The 20098-nt window shown below is 47.5% G+C and overlaps 1 protein-coding gene across 1 annotated transcript in view; it reads left to right on the forward strand.

Annotated features, from left to right (window-relative positions):
* ENO2 (enolase 2) overlaps positions 1-15513 on the forward strand; it is a 120986-nt gene extending 105473 nt beyond the window's left edge. The window contains exons 11-12 of the mRNA XM_069650646.1: positions 3599-3657; positions 12698-15513. Of these exons, the coding sequence (XP_069506747.1) occupies positions 3599-3657; positions 12698-12767 (129 nt within the window). The 3' untranslated portion in view covers positions 12768-15513. The remainder of the gene's footprint in view (positions 1-3598; positions 3658-12697) is intronic.
* Positions 15514-20098: the final 4585 nt, after the last annotated feature.

Here is a 20098-nt window from a genome sequence, read left to right on the forward strand (position 1 = left end):
GGTGGGAACGGGAGCGAAGGGAGCGAGTCGTGACAGTCTCATCATATCATATCACATGCTGGAACGCATTTGCCCTTCCTATATATGTCCCATAAAGTGGAAGTGAAGAGAACCTTGGTTCGTTCCCCTACAGACTATTGTACCTGTTTGTACTGCGGTCTCTGGAAAGGCTTGACACAGCTGTTACAAAGAATCCAAAACAAGGCTGACAGGCTGCTCCTGGGCTTAAAACTCAGAAACCATATCACACAAGCCCTCCACTCACTCTCGCAGGGGTACTGGTAGAGAGGCAGGGATCTTGCGCATCATAAGTCAAGCCTTCTGACGACTGTGCTGGGTCTACATCTAATGGAAAATCTTCAAGCAGTGCCTTGTTTTTGCTAAGAAAAAGAAAGATTGTGGCCGGCTGTTAAACACTGCTGGAGCTTCCCTGTGGAACAACCTTCCCATCCCTCATCTGTTCAGAAAATGGTTGAAGGCACTCCGTTTCACGCTTCCTTTTGATCCCTGATAATATTATTGTCCCCTCCCCCCCCCCGCACGCTGAACCTATGTTGGTTCTGAAGATCTGCCAGACTGGTTGTTTCACATGCCTGCTCTCACCTGCACTTATTCTTATGCTGCCCTACTTAGTTGTAATGCACACCCAAGCTCACTTTCCTGGCCTTTCACTGCGCCTGGGTGTTACAAGGCTTCAAAGGATCAGACCTCTTCAACCCCTTCCCCTACCCTTTTCTTTCCCTCCACTTAGGGTGCTGTGAAGTAACTGTGCTCGCTGTTGGCGCTTTACAAAACCAAAATAAATGAATGAAAACAGAAGTCGAAAGGGCCCCCAAGCCTCGTCCCAATGGTTGGGGGGGGAGGGGGTGTGCGTGTGTGTGCGTGTGTGTGTGTGCGTGCGTGCGTGCGTGTGTGTGTGTGTGTTTTTTTAACAAACTCCCCATCTTGCTGCATGAGGAGGCGAGCTGTTAGGGACTGGGTTGGTCCGGGCACTGCCAAATACACCTCCTAGAAGGTGGAAGGAGTGGACAAAAGGTGGAAGGAGTGGCCAGAAGGTTGAAGGAGTGCCACCCCCACCAAGTCACAGGGTTATTTACACCCTCAAGGGTGTTGCAGATCTCTGCTCTGAAAACACTCAGGAAAATATTATCAGGGATTTCTAATAAAAACCCAGTAGAACATTCTCATTCATCCTTGTAGGGTAACTCCATAGTATATGGAGTGTATCCGGATCATAGGGCATCACCCATTCCCCAGTTTTGTCAACCCTTTCTATGCAATGAGTGAACCCGGCCTAGCTCCACCGGCCCAGAGTGCGAAGTACCCTGACCAGGAGCAAAGAAGTTCCCAAATTCATCAAGAGAACTGGTCTGCATGGTTGGGCAGAGAAGCAGCGAAAATGCTGCACGTCATTACCCTGTAGCAGCAGATGTCATCGATGACCACACATGCACCACACGGGTTCCAAGAGGACAGCAATGCTACTGGACACTTTTAAGGATGCAGACTGAACAGGTGAAGGAAATCACCTGATTAGCCATTAGAAAAGGAGTCAGGTAGAAAGACAGAAGTAGATTGGTTAAGGAAATCCTGAAGTTTGAAAAATCCAAAGCCCGAAACAAACCTGTGACGGCATAGGCCATTCCCCAGCCCTGAGACAAGTTCCAAAACCTCAAAGGAACTTATAACTAGAGGGAAAAGGAAAGGAAATGGCATAAGCTTGGAGCGACGCTGACATGCATCCTAACTGTCCATGGGCACACGGAGAGGCCACAACCTGGAAAGTGATGGCTCATGCCTTGGCACGCGTATGGCAGTTACTCTGGAGAGAGCCAACCCAGAGAACTGAGCCGGGGGTGTGCTGCTGGGAGAAAGGCAGACGTAGTGAAAGGCCCTTGAGTCGAGCAGAAGGAGGCCTGAACGCCAAGCTTCCTGTCAAGGAGAGAGCCCTGGCAGGAGAGTGACACAATATCACCTGCCTGAACAGGACCCTACATGCTGGGGAGGAACACCAATTTTTCTGAATGATTAAGAAACCCACAGCTGGGAGGGATATCGGGTGACTGCTGAAGAACCCCAAGTTCTAAGAGAGACCTAGAGTGAATGCTGAAGTAACCCACAGACTGGGGGAGACCTCAAGTAAACACTGAAGAAATACATGGCCTGGAAGAGGCCTCAAGTAAATAGTGAAGAAACCGAAGGTCTGGGAGAGACCGCATGTGAATGGTGAATAAACCCAAGCTCTGGTAAAGACCTCACATGAATGCTGAAGAAACCCAAGGCGTTGGAGAGACCTCAAGTGACTGCTGAAGAAACCCAAGGCGTTGGAGAGACCTCAAGTGACTGCTGAAGAAACCCAAGGCGTTGGAGAGACCTCAAGTGACTGCTGAAGAAACCCAAGGCGTTGGAGAGACCTCAAGTGACTGCTGAAGAAACCCAAGGCGTTGGAGAGACCTCAAGTGAAAAGCGATGAAACCCTTGGACTGAGAGAGGCCTCAGGTGAATGCTGAAGAAACCTACAGTCTGGGAGTGATCTCAAGTAAATATTGAAAAAACACAAGGTCCAGCAGAGGCTTGAAGGGAATGCAGAAGAAACCCAGGGTCTGTGAGAGACCTCCAGTGAATACTGGGAAACCCCAATGTCTGGGAGAGACCGCAAATTAATATTTAGGAAACTCAGGGTCTTGAAGAGACTTTAAGTGAATACCGAAGAAACCCAAAGTCTCAGGGAGACCTCAAGTGAATGCAGAAGAAAACCAAGTTGTTGGGGAGACCTAGAGTGCATGCAAAGAAAGCCAGTTCCACAAGGAGTGTTGCAGGAAACCCAGCAAAAGCTGGAGAAACCAGGGGCTGAGGTAGATCCTTAGAAACGGAAAACCTCAGAAGCATGAAACTTGGGAGCTGTCTTGAATGCCACAGTAAAATCAGGAAAACTGGAGAGGGGTCCAGACTGTGAGTAAACCATGATTTCTTTTATTAGACTAGGCTGGTCCTTTTGTTGGCCAAAGCTTGGAATAATTAATCTGGAATGTTTAGTTAACCAGGAGGCGTAAAGATGAAGATTAGGAATTGGGATATTCTGTTGGCCATACCTTTTGAACATTGTTTTGTAGTATAGGGTGTTCCAGGAGTGGCAAAGACTATTAAGCTTAGATTAGGAACTTCAGGACTTGGGCTCCCATCTTTGAAGGCATTGGACGCCTGGAGAAAGCCACACTTTGCATTGTGCCATCCCTGACACTATCGGCTTTAGGGGCAACCTTATTGTTTGTAGACATTTCCCGAGATCTGAAAGGCATTTCTATCCAACCCCTTCCCTGAAGAAACACTTAATAAAAGCATCCATTTGACCCACAGTAATTGAGTGTCATGTGTACCATTGCTCGGCCTTCAACACCGCGTGTGTGTTTGTGTGTAGGGATGTGGGGTTTTGGGGGAGGGGTTGTCCAATGGAATAAAAATGGAAACTTAGTTGCCATGAGCGAAGTCTTTGCTGCGTAAGGCTGAGCTCAGCCCATGTATACAGAAGCTAGAAGTTGCCCATGAATTATGTGTTTCTTTTTGTCTGACTAATGAATTTTCTTTATTTGTTTGATAGATCAAGACAGGCGCCCCTTGCAGATCTGAACGCCTGGCAAAGTATAACCAGCTCATGAGGTAAATACTCATTTGTGGAACTTAATATTTCAGCTAAAAACGGAAAACAAGGTTTTCAGTGTACTCCTCTGATACTACACCTGTGTTCAGTGTATTCCACTAATACAGCCCCTCTGTCCCGTGCACTTCAGTAATACACCTCTGCACAGGTCCCGCCTCGAACACAAGACAGGTGTGCAGTGTGCCACTCCAGTAATAACTCCACTATACAACACATTTATATTGTTTAGTCCTCTGATAAGCACGTGTGTGTATGCACTGGTCGATGCAATACCCTTGACCATGTGTCACTCAGGTACAATTATGAATAACATTCTACGCCAATTTCATACATGTGTGCAATGCACTTTAGTAATAACTCACACTCACAACATGTAAAGTATTCCACAATAAAACATTGTGTTTAGTGCATTCTAATGGTACAAAACCTGTGAGCAGCAAACTTGCCGAAACAAATGTCTGTGTGCAGCGTAGCCTACCAATACAGCACTCGTGTGCAGTGTAATACTGTGACGAATCAACTTTCGGGGCACCAGTGGTCCAGAGATGAATATTGGTTTCTAAACCATCAATCAGCCCCACACCACTAGTACACCAGAAAGGATCCTAACAGATTGGAAACACAAGCAAATTATAAACCTCTGTGTCCAATTTTGGTAACGTGAATGGAACGGCAGGCTTATCTCCGCAAGTTCGTGGATCGTTGGGTAGTTGAAAGACAGCGAAAATACAATTATTACCCAATGATAAAAGGCGCTGTCCAGTCATGGTTGTATAAAAATATCTACTTTATTATTATCACAGCAGACAGTTCTAGCACACTACAAAATACAACCCACCCTGTAAAGGAATGCAGATGACAGACAGTTTCAAAGAAGGAAAAGGGGTGCACTCTGGATACTGACAGGAGAGTAGTTGTCACTAGGGAACTTCGGAGAAGGACCAGGGGGACAGAAACATAATATGCCTTCTGCGTGTAGAGGTTCTTGGTGCTCGATAGTGTAGAGTTGGTTTCAGGGCGCTTTGCAGCATCTGCAACAGATTTCAAGACAGGAGACAGCTGCGGGTATCAGGCGGCAGGCAGTTCGGCGAGCAAAGGCTTGATAGACAGCTGCAGGCTGGCCTACACAGAAGCTCGAGGTCAGGAATCATTGGGCCTCATTCCGAGTATGGCGGTAAGGGATACTGGTCACCGTTAACGAGACCGGTGCCGGTAATCCCCAACCGCCACATTCCGAGTTCCCTTTACGCCCTCGTCCTTAACGCCTGCTTTTAGCTTTTAGCAGGCGTTAGGGACGAGGGCGCAAAGGGGCTTTTTAGCCAATAACGGTGACCGTAAAGTACGGTCACCGTTATTTACAATTTCCCCATTGCCATTGAGTCCTATGGGGGCTCATTTGGGAATGGGGAAGAGCCCTGGGGAATGGGAAATTACCGCCCTGGTCAACTCGGAATAGGGCGGTAATTTCCCATTCCACCAGGGCGGTGCCGGTACGGGTCCGGTGCCGACCAAGGCGCTACTACCGCCATTGGTTAGCGCTGGACTCGGAATGAGGCCCATTGTCTCAGTGCTGGTTGGTGGGTCTGAAGCACTGGTCGAGCTGTCTTGAACAACGTTAGCGACTGCAGCATGACAACAGTCAGTGGTGCAGTTGGTTGCAGCTCGAGGGGCTCGACTGGCTCGAAAATGTCCTTTAAGGCAGATGCTGGTTGATGCTTGTCGATGCACACCACCTAGCTTCTTCACTGGGCTTGTATCGTCCTTTAAGGCGGGCAGCCCAAAGCTGAGGAGAGTGTTGCAGGCAACGGCCTTGTCCTTGGTTTGGTTCATAGACTCTCTGGAACTTCCCACCTAAGAAGCTTGCTGCAGAGCCTAGCAGGGCTCGCAGTGTGCTGGCTGGAAACCGGTTCTGGAGCTGCTGGAGGATCCTCTGGGTTCAGTATCTCTCTCTGTTCCCTGGGAGATGTTTAGGGGAGGGATATTGCTTCCCACTTCGGAAATCATGGCCTTCCGTCACTGACAAATGTTTTAAGGCAGTCTACCTTCAGCCAGGTTCCAAATTAGTTCTTCTGTTACTCCTTGCAAAGTCTTCAGATGATCTGCCAAAAGAGGGACTCAACACTCTTTTAAAGCCAAATGGGCCCCAGTGATTGGTGTAGGCAAGTAGTCTTCAAAATTTTTTGGCCGGGGCCCCCCTGAGCAAAGTTTGGGCAGGTCGGGACCCCCCAGAAATTCCAAATGGACAGTATATATTGCACGCCGTCACCTGCTCCCATCACAGTCGCTGGGCTCCCTCATCCCACTCCTACCCAGTCCCTAGTCTCTCCCCACCCCATCACACACCCTGGGCTCTCCCCGCTCTGCTCCCACCACTATCCCATGGTTCACGCCCATTGTGCTCCCACCATAGTCCCTGGGTTCCCCCCATCCCATTCCAAACACATTCTGAAGGCTAGTGGCGCTGGTGATTTTTTTAAGTGGAGGGGAAAAACTATTTCCCCCAAAAATGCCATAGCGACCGAGCATTGTGAGGGAGCCCGAACCAATAAAAGGGTGTTCGGGGGATTTCCCCCTGTGAATTTCTTTTTAAATAATGGGTTAAAATGTTGCATTGTAGAGCATACTTTTAACAAAAAAATGGGTAAATAGTCAAACTGTTTGCAATTGGTGCTGGGGGGCCCAAGGGGCAGGCATGACATTTTTTACTGGACATCTATGATAGATGTCCAGTAAAAAGATACCATCCCTGCCCCCTGGGCCCCACTAGGCCTAACATAATCAACATGATTATGTGTGTATGCAAGGAGCTGCAGATTCATACAGCAATCACTCTATCATTCACACAAGCATCCATCACCATACACTCACTCATAATATAAGCATACACACATCCATACACATGTTTAAATAAAAAGAAAGAACATAAACAAACCTTCTGCATTGGCCTGCGTGTGGGTGCTGAAACGCCCTGCTCCACGCTGCTCTGTCCGTATGTGCGAGGAGGCGTAGGAGTTCCCCCTCGGACATACAGACATGAAGTGCCCCAGACAGCATTTCCAATGAGCTATGCAATGCTAGCAAAGCAAAACGCCCCAGCACATTCATGGCTCAGTGAGCATGTGTGGCTGGGGAACTAAACTGAACTGTCAAAGGGAAACAATGTTTCCCTTTGACAGTTCAGCCAGCCCAGGAGCACTCCATCAGCTGGAAAAAGCAGCTGAGGGAGTGTTCACTGTTTCACTGGGCTGGCTCCTTAGCTCCTCCATAATGGTTGAGGGACCACTAGGTGGGCGCCCCCTCGCCATTATGGATGAGCCGCCAGGCTCGGACTGGCCTATAGGGCAATCCCTGTACCAAAAATGTAAAATGCTAGTGTGGGCCAGTCAAAATGGGCCACCATTTTGGCCAATGTGGACCAGTTTGATGAGTTACTTAACTATGCAGTTAGTAATTTTTACCATTGTTGCTGAATATATCACAATTTACTTACATTTTAACACAAAGCACCCCCTTGGGTACTATTGAAACAGTGGGCCTCATTACAGCCTTGGTGGTAGCTTTGCCGGCAAAACCGGCACGGCTGCCGCCGGAGTTCCATCCAGATCCGGCACCCGCGAATGGGCAATTACCGGGTCTACCAAGATAGGCGGACCTGATAATTGCCCTTTCGCGGGTGACGGTACCGGTAGATCCCCATTCCCAATTAAGCCCCATAGGAATGGGGACCTTGGATGCACCGGCACCGTTAATAACAGTTCCGGTGCATCCGACGAGCTGTGCTCGAGGGTGCGGCATGGCCTGCCAGGTCAGACCTGGTGGGCTGTCAGGCACTGCGAGCACAACTCGTACTATGGCGGTATGGTAGCAACCGTTGTTACCGTACCACCATATTTGTAATGAGGCCCAGTCTGCGACTATGAATATCCATTTACAACTGCGGCCCACTTTTTCATTGTTGCCTGAGACAGTTTCATGCTTGAGCCCAACCAAGCTGGTCAAGTGGCACAGCGAGTAGAACGCTCGCTTTGACATCCGTGCAGAGCCTGCTAACGCAGGTTCGAATCCCGGCAGGGCCAAACTCAGCCTTTCATCCTTCAGCGCTCAGATACCTGAGGGTTTGTAACGCTATATAAATGCCAAATTATTATGTGAGCCATCTCTGCCCATTTCTTCCAATCTACAAAAAAATAAAGTTTTATTTTATTTTATATTTCATGCTGAACTCTCAGGGCCCCCAGGGATGCACCCGCGGAACCTGGGGGAGTCGCGCCCTACAGTTTGAATACCGCTGGTGTAGGCTAAGTCTACCTTAATTAACCAATTCTGGGTCCCGCCAACAATCTCCTGTATACGTCAGGTCATAACCAGAGTGCTTTGCAACAGAAAAGGTAAAGGGGTGAAAACATGTAACACTAAGTCCCACCCATCTTCCTGTCTGTTGTGGATCAAAGGATCTCTCTGGTTAATTGAGCTCTCTGTGGTTCCTGATTAAAGTGGCAGGTCTCCCTTGAAGCTGCGGCGGGACCAGACTTGTGGTCTCCACCAAACCACATACTCGTACCTTCTGAATGGGGTCCCCCTGCGTGAATGACTACTGTAAATACATAGTTCCAAGCATGACAGCAACAAGGCATGCCCTTGATACTGAGAGGCAGGATCTGGCTTCAGGTTGACAGTGTATATTAAAGGTTGTTGGGGGTTTCCTGTCCTTTGTTAGTCCTGCGACCAGGCCTCCTGTGGGTTTGTTTGAATTAACTCTGATTAGTATGCGAGGCTGCCACCAGTAGTTAACAAAGGAGGCCGATGGAGTCATGGAGCTTTTGGCAACTACATATGACGCATGGGACGGCACCTGTAGGCTGTGGCCCCCCAGAGTACACAGGTCTATATGTATGTTGTGCGGTGAGAATAGGAAAATGTGTGTGGATTGGCCCCACACATTTTCCGGAGGTTGATCTTCCATCATTCAATTTCTATCCAAATTTAAAAAATGCCCAGGCCAGTGCACACCCACCTCGTGGGTGGTCGAATTCCTCACAAATACACAATGATCACTAATGGCAGCCACGACGTTCAGACATTGGGACGTCATTATGTCATTATATCAGTGTGCACAGGGATTCCAGCCTCTCTTCCGCAACCCCAGTGCTATGTGCCCCTGTCCATCAGGGGAAACCTGACCCAAATGGTCCAGAGGTAGATAAACATGCCGAGATCTTCTGTCTGCATGTCTAACTGGGCAATTTACTGGTTCAAAATAAATCAGCCTGTTAGTGTGTTCAGGACAGGGCAATTACTTGACAGCTCTATACATGGATACGTTTTATTTCACTGTATGCATGTTCAGTGGTGTTTAAATGCAGTTAAACATCAATGGAAGCAGGCTCAGATGCTTGTTGCAATGACCTTCCAATGCAGATGTTGTGAGCCGTGTCACTGTAGTTTTGCTCCATCATTGTCTGTGAAGAGGACAGTGTGACTTTCATTTTAAAAACGGGAGAATGAACCAAAGCTCTATTAGCTTGTTCTGTGGACCCCGGCTCTCTCAGGTGCCCCTCAATCACGTTTTGCTCTCGCTGTATGTGCCACACCACAGGAGGACATCCATTGGGGTAGAAGCCTGTTCTGGCTCATAAAGGCAGCGCATCCCGACGTGCCAGGCAAATCTCCTCCGAGCAAGAGCAACTTAGAAGTGTGTCTGCCTCCTCTGGTGTCACAAGCTGCTGTCTTTTTATGCACAGAGAGCAATAGGTCCCCACCTGGATTGCCCTACTTCACTTAGGACAAAACCCCAAGGAACTTATGTTCTTCAGTGGTGTAACATGAATGCCTTACATTCACACCACAGCACATATTCAGACATTTGTATGGCGGAGAGGAGGAGCGGAACACAACTTGTAGCAGTAGCATAAAGAAGGTGAACCCCATACAGATCCATTTTACATGTTGCCTCAGCATGTACAATTACAAGCAAATGTCAGGCAGCGTTTAATTGTAATTGTGAGCACTGCCTGCCATGTGAGCATGCCAGGCAGCATTTACTGACTTTGCACCTCATAGGGATCCATTGTGCTCGCTGCCTGCCATGCTCACATATACACCTTCTCTCGCCATGCAATTTTTCCCTGCGTCAGGTGAATGACCACAATCTGGCAGCGGGTGCCACAAACATGTAAAGGCTCCCCACCGCCAAATTACCATAATTGAGGAACATGAGCTCCCTTGTGATTCAAAATTATCCAGCGATTGGAGATGTCTTCAGGTGAGAATGAGCATAAGCTAAAGTGGCTTCTTCTATTGTCTGTGGCCTATCCAGGATGCCCCCCATCCCGCTATAGCTCTTTGTGCCTATACCAGAGGGGAATAGCCATTTGCATGCGAGTCTCATCCCAGCGATAAAGGCAGTGCAAGCCGGAATCCCAGGTTAATGTCCTGAGCAGGTTAACAACAGCGCTACCTCAGTATAGCCGAGCTGTGCAGTTAACTGTGAGACAATACCAGTGTAGTTCGGGTTAGGTGTGTTTTTGCATTCATCAGCATAATGTTATTTATTGTTACTCAGGTGCAAGTGGGTTAGGCCTTGTAACTTCAGTGGAAGTTTTCTGAGCAGTGTGTCTAATGGGTGGGCGTACGGGGATGTGCAACTGTGGCTCAGCTGCAGTGTTTGGGCACTGCAATTACAGCGCCTGTAAACAGGGTTGGACGCTCCAGCGGAGGTGCACTGACCCGTGTAACTTCACTGTAATTATTGGAGAGGCGTTGAAACATGTAGCTGTAATGAGGTCTGTAATTACAGTGTATGCAGTTTGCACGTGACTCCACATGAGGGTTAGCCTTTTAGCAGACGTAAACGCTCGTGTGCAGCCTAACCTATTGGTGAAGAGCTGTGGCAAGACCCTCGGTATCAGTGTCTCCTTTCCTGGGAAAGTGGTAGCAGCGCTGGGCTGCTGGCAGGGCAATGGTAGCCATGGGGCATTGCCCGCGTAAATGAAGTGATGGTCCGCTTGCAGTGAACGTGCCATGCTGCTGTACTGGCAGTGTCGTTCTACTGATTGTGTACTGGCAGTGTTATTTCAGTGATCGGTACTGCCGCCGCCGGGGTTAGAAAGTGCTTGTAGGGTAATGCAGTGATGGGGAACTGTGATAAGCCTCATCCTATCTTTGCTTACTTAACATGCCTGTAACTAAGACTGTATCACTGTTTTACAATTAAGCTTTCTTTCATTGACTTGCAAGCGCCGCGATGCCCATGGGCTGCATGTTGCGCTATACAAACACAAATAAATAAATACATTGTAATGTGGGCGTGCTGCCAGTACTGGCCCACTTAAACCTCTTGAGCTGGGCAGCCTAATCATGGCGGGCTGTGGCAAGAACCTCAAATTTAGAGGCTTCTGTACCGAGCAAGTGATCTCAGTGCTGGTGTATGGGTAGTATATGTGCAGCGCTGGTGTGTTGATCGTGTCATGCTAGTGCTGTGGGCGTGTAGTGTAGCCACAGTGCTAGCATACTGGTCGTGTCTTTCCGCCGCTGGACTACTGTCAGTGTAATTACACTGCTCGTGTACCTATAATGACATTGCAGTATATGTGCACCAGCAGTGTCATTGCATCACTGATTAGCTGCAAGATCATTTCAATGCGTGTGTAATGAGCGTGCAATTGACACACCATTGCATTGGCAGTGTACCTGTAGTGCTTCTGTACTGGCAGTGTGATTGCAGTGCTGGCAAATTGAGGGTTATACCGGTGCAGTGGCTCTGGCAGCGCAATAGCAGCGCCTTTGTTGTGGTGTTGCAGTTGCAGTGTTGTCTTCCAGGTAGTGTTACGGAAGTGGCGCTGGTGTATTTGAAGTGCAATTACACCGCTGAAATAAGGCACTGTGAATAGCAGCCCTGGTGTACTGGTGGTTAAAGGCAGGGCTGGGGAGTTGTTTGCGTAGTTGCAGTGGTCATGTTCTGGTGTCACCCTTGCTGTACCACTGTACTGGCAATATTTCCGCTGCGCTGGCATTCTTGCAGTTTAATTGCAGTGCTTTTATTGGGGCTTTTATTCAGCAGTTCGGGTGCACTGTAATTTAGGCAATGGGGTACTGGATTATAGTTGTTATGTGACTCTGCTGCTGGTAGTATGTGCTGGTAGCGGACATGTTACTTTAGTTTATTTGTAGTGCGCATCCATAAACCCTTAGGCGTGAGGACGCAGACAAGAAACCAACAAACAAATAACATGGAGAGGGCCGCTAGGCGAGCGGTACGGCGAGCAGTGGGTGAGACAGATGGACACCAATAGGTGTGTGTGTGTGTGTGTGTGTGTGTGTGTGTGTGTGTGTGTGTGTGTGTGCGTGCGTGCGTGCGTGCGTGCGTGCGTGCGTGCGTGCGTGCGTGCGTGCGTGCGTGCGTGTGTGTGTGTGTGTGTGTGTGTGTGTCCGCGCGCGCACTGCTGGTGCAACTGCCCTGTTGATGTACTGATAGTGCAAGAGACCTCCTACTGGCCTGGCACTGCAATTGCAGTGCTGGTGTACTGTGCTGCAGTGCAGGTGTACTGCTAGTGCTGGTGAATTTGCAAAGCGTCTCCAGGACTGATATGCAGTCAAGTGGTGGTGACTTAATTGAGGCGCTGGTGTACTGGTAGTGCAATTACAGTGGTGTACTGCCATTGCAATTACAGTGGTGTACTTGTAGTGCAATTACAGTGGTGTACTGCCATTGCAATTACAGTGGTGTACTTGTAGTGCAATTACAGTGGTGTACTGCCATTGCAATTACAGTGGTGTACTGGTAGTGCAATTACAGTGGTGTACTGCCATTGCAATTACAGTGGTGTACTGGTAGTGCAATTACAGTGGTGTACTGCCATTGCAATTGCAGCACTAACATGTCGGCAGTGCGAATCCAGTGACTGCATTTGGTAGTGTAAGTGTAGTGCGGGTGTCTTGTCAGTGTCATTTAAGTGCCAGTGTTCTGGTGGTGTAATTGCAATGAATGCATTTCCTGTTTAATGTCCTTCCATTAAAAGCACTTTCTTATTCTCCCATCAGGATCGAGGAGGAACTTGGCCTGGAGGCACGCTTTGCTGGACACAACTTCCGCAACCCCAGTGCTCTTTAACCTTTCTCATTCACCCCACAATGCGAAGCAGCTCACGTGGGGTCTCTACACACACCACCGAACTAGAGTACACTTGCTGTCCCAGCATCTGCCTTTGCACACTGCTTGCAGCTCACCCAGCCACCCCTGGGGTACCCCTGTGATAACCTCTCTATGGCTTCTGTTCTCCTTCCCACTCCCTCAGCATCTCTCTCATTTGCACCCCCCTAGTACTCCCTCTTGCTCTGCCTCTCCTCTTTTCTTGTTTCCTAAGGTTTGCACCCCGCCTTGTCTCTCTTTCTCTTTCCCTTCATTACTATGCCACGTCTCTCCCAGTCAATATCTAACCTTGCTCTTTCTCTTTCCCTTCATTACTATGCCACGTCTCTCCCAGTCAATATCTAACCTTGCTCTTGCCCTTCATTACTATGCCACGTCTCTCCCAGTCAATATCTAACCTTGCTCTTTCTCTTTCCCTTCATTACTATGCCACGTCTCTCCCAGTCAATATCTAACCTTGCTCTTGTCCTTCATTACTATGCCACGTCTCTCCCAGTCAATATCTAACCTTGCTCTTTCTCTTTCCCTTCATTACTATGCCACGTCTCTCCCAGTCAATATCTAACCTTGCTCTTGCCCTTCATTACTATGCCACGTCTCTCCCAGTCAATATCTAACCTTGCTCTTTCTCTTTCCCTTCATTCCTATGCCACGTCTCTCCCAGTCAATATCTAACCTTGCTCTTTCTCTTTTCCCTTCCTTGGTTTTCCTCTCATCTTCTCCTCTCTTCTTTACCTCTCTCCGGTCGGGGCGGACTGGGAGGCCACCAACGGCCCGGGCAGTAAGGGTATCAGCCCGTTCAAAAAAATGTTACATTAATCCTGTATTCATACAGCATTGGGAATGCTTTTGCCTCATAACCACTGGCATACAGTAGGATGATGCACACAGCCATTGCTAGCATGGCAGTGTCAGCAGTACAAGAACGTAGGTTCTTGCTGCACCTTTCTTAATATAAGACATTTCAATCGGACACGTCCTCAACAACAGAAAAAGAAATGACATGGCCCTGCCTGTGCCCGAAGACGTTCTGGGCAGAGTACGCCTGGATCTGAGCAGCATGCACCCAGTGGAGTGAGCTATCTGCCCTCCAGGAAATGTGGCCATATAGCCGGCTAGTGTCGACCCTAATGACCGTAGCTCGAGAGCCCTTTAGTTGGGCTTTGTCCTTGTTGACTGGCAGGGCCGGCCTGCCCATGGCTTGAGAGGGAGGCGGGAGGGATGTGACCACACACAGCAAGGCGGCCCCAAATCAACACCAGAGCAGCCCTGATGCCTTGGGTGGGGCCGGCCCAGTGGGTGAATGCCCGATTACATCAATGTCTAATCCGCCCCTGCATGCGCTTCATCCTTCTATTTCTCTCTCTTCCACAACTTGCTGTCCATCCATCCATCCATCTCACTGGTCTTCCACAGCCATATGTGAATTCCCCCCCCCCGCCCCTCCCCGCCACCTCCACTCAGTCAATAATAGCCAGGAGATTAATTAAAGCACTTCTCTGCCCGTCCAAGCTTATTTTTTGCTGACTCTCCTTTTTTTATCAACTTCTGAAAAAAGACTAGATAGCCACCTGGACCCACTTCTAAAGGCTTCAGGACCTGGCTCGCCCCTTTTGTACGTAAAACTGAAGCAATGTCTAAATAAACTTGTTTTAATTTTGACAATGTAGCAATGTTCCCCCCCCCCCTAATGGCCCACGTGAAGGCATCCCACAGGAAGCAGCTTGCTGCTCTACAGTGTCCTTCCGGGTGACGCTCTGTAATTGGCTTTACCGGGTGAGATGTTCTACTCAGCCGGATGTGAGCAAGGTGGGAGGAGTGGAAGTAAGATGGCGGCTGAACGGAGCAGGTCAGAGGCTGAAGGTCACAACGAGCGAATGGTTAGCATTCTCTTATTGAGTCATGCCGTGATACATTGCAGATTGGTGGTTGGGAGACCTGCAATAGCGCAGCTCAGTTTTATGGAGCTGTGGGCAGTGAACGTGTTATCACAGTGCTGTAAAATAAAGATAGAATCCCGCAAGTGAAAAATCAATCGTTAAGGGGCACACAATGCCACACTACAATTTTGACAGAAACAGTACTTAGTCTCTTCCAAGATGGTCAGTGGGGTGCTAAGCATCTTAGCTATCATCACAAAACATTATTAAAAAAAAGAGAATGCGATTCCAGATGTATTAGTGACCACGCTTTAGTTTCTGTACGTTCTTCCACCGTGGCAGTGCACCCCCAGCAAATTTTTTGTGGGTAAACTGTCTTTGCAGCAGGAGGTTGAGGTGCCTAGTGAATGGCACGCTGAATGAATTGTTTAACACACCGTGTGGAAAGCTTTACGCACAAAGCAGGCGACAAATGAGGTCCTAATGGCCAGGCCGCTCAGCCAGAGCATGGGGAAGGAGGAAAAGGGAGTCGGGATAGGAGCTTAGTTAGAGATAGTGTCCTACCAAAAAATATACAGGCGCTGGCCTTTTAAGTTGCGTCACATTTGTTGGTGTTGATGTAGTCTGGGGGGCCTTCACTGTAAGCTCCCCTCAGTAACAGATGCACCGCTCTCTGCCACACAACCCCCACAAAAAACAGAACACTGAGTCAGTCCCCTGATGCAATGTCCCTTGCTGCTGTCACACGCGCTTTGCCTGTAAGACACAACCAATTCAACATGGAAATTCTTGTGGTAATGAATGAATAAAACGTGTTAATCTCAGCATCACCTGCTTCGCTGTGGTTGTTTTTTGCAAAGGCTCTTGGCTTCTTTGAATACGCATGAAAGATGGGTGGTTGAGCAAGTACTTGGGAGTGCTAAGAGATCCCTACCTCGTATGGCGAGCACACTCCAAGGTCCTTGGGGTTGTGGGCAACGCCGCAGGCCTGGTAACCTGTGCCCCATGGCAGCTAGGGAGGGGAGAGGGACGAGCAGCAGCCCAACAAAAGTGTAGCCGGTGCTCCTCCCTCTCCCCCAGTAAACTACAAAGCGACACCCGTCGCCACCGGCCTGGGAAGAGTAGAAGGAAGGGCGAGGTGTGAAACAACACCTCGCCCTTCCTCCCCAAAGGGGTGCTAAGCACCAGGGTCAGGAAGGGGGGCAGGAATCAGTGTAGTCTCAGGCACCACATGGTACATTTTTGTTGTCAGCAACAGCCGGCCAGGGGTGGAGGGGGGTGGCACCCAGCCCCCCACACAGGCACAACAAAGACCCAGGGGTCCCTGCACGGGGACCCAAACGCCAGAGTTCTCTGCGAACACAGAGTCTCTTCTTTTTCCAAGAACCCTCCCACCCTAGAAAAAGGGTGAGAAGAAAGAGAAAGAAACAGGTCACCGAACGGTGACCACACACTGTCGTGGGACAAGAAAGGCGGCACGGGCCAGAGGGGGTAACCTCTGGACCCGATGCTCAAAAATACAGCATATTATGGGTAATGTAATTATAATTATGTTTTGTTATGACCATAAGTGTGCAATAAAATCTCACTGCCTTTTATTGCCAACACTCACCCAATGCTTTTGCGTACTACCTGGGGGGAAAAGTATGGGGTTTTTGGTCCACCTAGGTTATGTTCCCATTCTGCCTGCATATGGGTCCACTGATTACAGCACAGCAACAAGTGAGGAGACTACAGAAACTTGCAAAAGACCGTGCTGAATACTCGACATAAAGCCGCTAGTGGGTGCACATAGAGCGAAAGTTGTAGCAAAACTTTCTTGGTGAGTGGAAGTTTCCACAAATAAAATGAAGCTTCTGCTAGACAAATTGGAGGCTAGCTGCCTCAGACTTCTGCCGAATTTACTGAAAATTCTACCCGTAGAGTGCTAGAGACTGTAAGGATAGTGTTACAGTAATGCATGCACACAAAGTTCTGTAACTATAACAACATCTTCGTGTATGGTTCCAGAATGTTGATGAGAGCATACACGAAGATGTTACTGAAAGAAGTTGGCCTCCTGGGGGCTTCTCCCATTAAACTGAAGATTTCATTCATCATATAACATAAGCGTGATGTATATTTGTATCGCAAGAATACACAACAATTGGCGACGAGGAGTTAACTGCATGGAGAGAGCCCCCGAGCACAGCGTGAGCGATTGAAGTAAACGCTCCGAACATTGTTGCCGCTCGTTACGAGGAGCTGCGATTGAAGCGCTTAAACGTGATGAGAGAAATATATGCGCTGTCAAGAAACAGGTGAGCGGCGCAATTAAGGGAAAGAAAAAAACTTTAAAGGAATAGACTTACAGGGATCGGCAGCATACGGACGTTACGCGCGAGCGGGCCAACCGCCTAGTGCACTAGAGGAAAGGACCTTAGTGCGTGCTGTGCGTGCCGCCATTTTTGATGAAACAAACGGTGAATGATACGCGCGGCGAAGCAGCAAATAGCATTTTATACGCTTTGGGTGTAAGAGAGGTACAATTCGCCACAGAAGTTCAAACGAAGAGAGAGAGTGATATGGAGGTGCTAATATAAAAAAAATAAAAAAAATTTTGGTAATTGGACACGTTTAAAATTCACATACAGAAGTGATGGATAAACAATACAAATAAAGAGAGAAGTAAAAGAAGTGAAGTGTAATACAGAAGAGAACAACAAGATAAAGAGATCATAAAAAAAAGGATTTCATTGCATACTAGTGTATCATGCAGACCATAGCTGCCCCAGTAAAGTTTTTGCCATTGCCTGGGAATCCAACATGCCCCTGGGAACAATGGCAAGATAATTTCCAAGTGTATCTGAGGGCAATAGGAGGCTCAAGGTACAGTAATGATCAGAAAGAGGCTACACTTCTAAGTTGCATTGGTGCAGAGGCACTAAGGATTTTCAGGACATTACCTGAATTGGAACATGATGAAGTGAGCTGGGAAGAATCTTCGAGTGGAGCTAGAAAATATGACACAGCGATTGCCAAACTTAATAAACATTTTGGAAATAAAACTAACATTGTATTGGAAAGATATAGATTTTTCATGAGAAAACAAGGTAAAGAAGAAAGCATAGACTCATATTTAGCTGCAGTAAGGGGATTGATGGCCACTTGTGCTTTCACAGGAGTAGCAGATGAATACTTAAGGGGTCAGATGGTGTTGCATGTGGCAGATCCTCGCATTCAACAACGATGTGGCAGGCGAAGAACCCCACATTGGAGAAGACAATTGAGATAGCCAGGTCAATCGAACTGGGTGAAAAATGTATGAAGGAGGTCCAAAACAAATTGGAGAATGTAAAAATCAAATCAGTTCAGGATATGGAGGATGGGCAGCATAACAGTCAGGAAGACTAATTGATTGCCATGGTCAAGAGATTGGTCAGGTCAGACACAAATAATGGACCCAGACAAGAAAGAGCAGGCACGTTCAGACAAAATAACAGATGTTTGAATTGTGGATGGTATAAACATGCCAATGCAGAAAGAGATTGTCCAGCTGTGTCAGCAGAGTGTTACAGATGTGGACATCTAGGACATTATGGAAAAATGTGTCGCAACAGTAGAGGAAGAGGCAGATTTAACAGCCGGTTTGGAAGAAATACTGGCCGATACAATAGAGGCAGAGGTGCAGCAATGACGAGTATAAAGGCATTGGAAGAAATGGGTGGTCCAAGCAACCTGTTGGCAATCACGGATCGGCTTGAAGACAAGGTTGAAATACTAGCTGTCGCGCCAAGTGAAAAAGGTGTGGGACCGTGGGTTGCCATGGAGATAAATGGCATAACGTTACAAGTGATGGTGGACACTGGTTCTCCTTATACGATGGTTGATGTGGAGACATATGTTAATGTATTAAATAAAAAGATGGAAGAGCTACAGACGACAAAAATCAATGCAACTGGGTATGGAAAAACACCCATCAACATTATAGGGTTTGTCTGGGTACATCTGAAATGTGAAGGGAGAAAGACATACTGCAGACTGTATGTGGCTGAGAATGGGTTTTCGATAGTAGGATGGTGGGAGCAAGCATCTTTGAAAATCAGAATTCATCCAGGTGAAAATGTGCCCATTTTATGCATTACCGAGAACAGTTGAGAATTTGGCAAAGGCTTTTCCCAAAGTATTTAATGAAAAAATAGGATTACTCAAAGGATTTGAACATCGTATTATACTCAAAAGAGGTGCAAAGCCAGTGGTACACAAAGTGAGGAATATACCCATTGGTACCAGAGAAGCATTGATGGTTGAATTAGAAAGGTTATGCATGCAGGACATCATCGAACCCATTGAAAGCTCAGAGTGGTTATCCCCAATTGTAATTGTAAAAAAACTGGATGGATCCATCAGAATGTGCATGGACTTAAGAGACTTGAATGCCAACATATGGGTAGATCGCCATCCTTTGCCGAACATTGGGGAAATGTTGACCACCATGAAGCCAGCAAAGTATTTCACGACATTAGATCTATCGTCAGCATATCACCAAGTAGTACTAGAGGAAGAGTGTAGACATTTAACGTCTTTTGTAACACCATTGGGAGCTTTTCAATACAAGAGAATGCCTTTTGGGTTGGCTTCAGCAGCCGCGGTGTTCCAAAGATTAATGCATCATTTATTTGAAGGTTTACAAGGAGTACCATATTTCCAAGATGATATCTTGGTGTCAGGGATGTCTCAGGAAGAACATGATGCAAAGTTATTAGGTGTACTACAGGTTCTACAACAGAAAGGAATGACACTAAAAATTGAAAAGTGCAAGATCAAGAAAAGTGAGGTAACATACTTAGGTCATCGGATAAATGCTGATGGTATAATGCCAAAGGAATCATTGGTAGACACCATTCTAAAAATCTCTGATCCTAAGAACAAGGACCAACTCAGGAGTTTCAAGGGTTTAACAGAATACTACTCGAAATTCATTGACCATTATTCGTACAGAACTGAGAAAATGAGAAGTTTAATGTGCAAGGGTGTGAAGTTTAATTGGACTGAAGATTGTAAGGGAGAATTTGAGCAAATCAAAACATTGATCAATAAAGCACCGGCGTTGGAGTTGTTTGATTCAAGTGCCAAGACAAGAATATCAGTGGATGCAAGTAATATAGGACTGGGAGGAGTACTAGAACAAGTTCAAGCAGGTGAAATTGTTCCCATTTCTTTTGCCTCAAGGACATTAAGAGGTGCTGAAAGACATTATTCGACGATAGAGAAAGAAGCTCTTGGTGTTAAATGGATATTAGAACATTTCAAAAGTCTCATTTGGGGCATTCCAGTGGACATTAAAACAGATCATAAACCACTTGTACATGTTTTAAACTCAAAAAATCCTCACATGACATCTCCACGCATAAGAAGGTGGACACTGATCAT

This window comes from Ambystoma mexicanum, chromosome 3p (assembly GCF_040938575.1).
Source record: "Ambystoma mexicanum isolate Mex_15411 chromosome 3p, UKY_AmexF1_1, whole genome shotgun sequence".
Taxonomy (NCBI): domain Eukaryota; kingdom Metazoa; phylum Chordata; class Amphibia; order Caudata; family Ambystomatidae; genus Ambystoma; species Ambystoma mexicanum.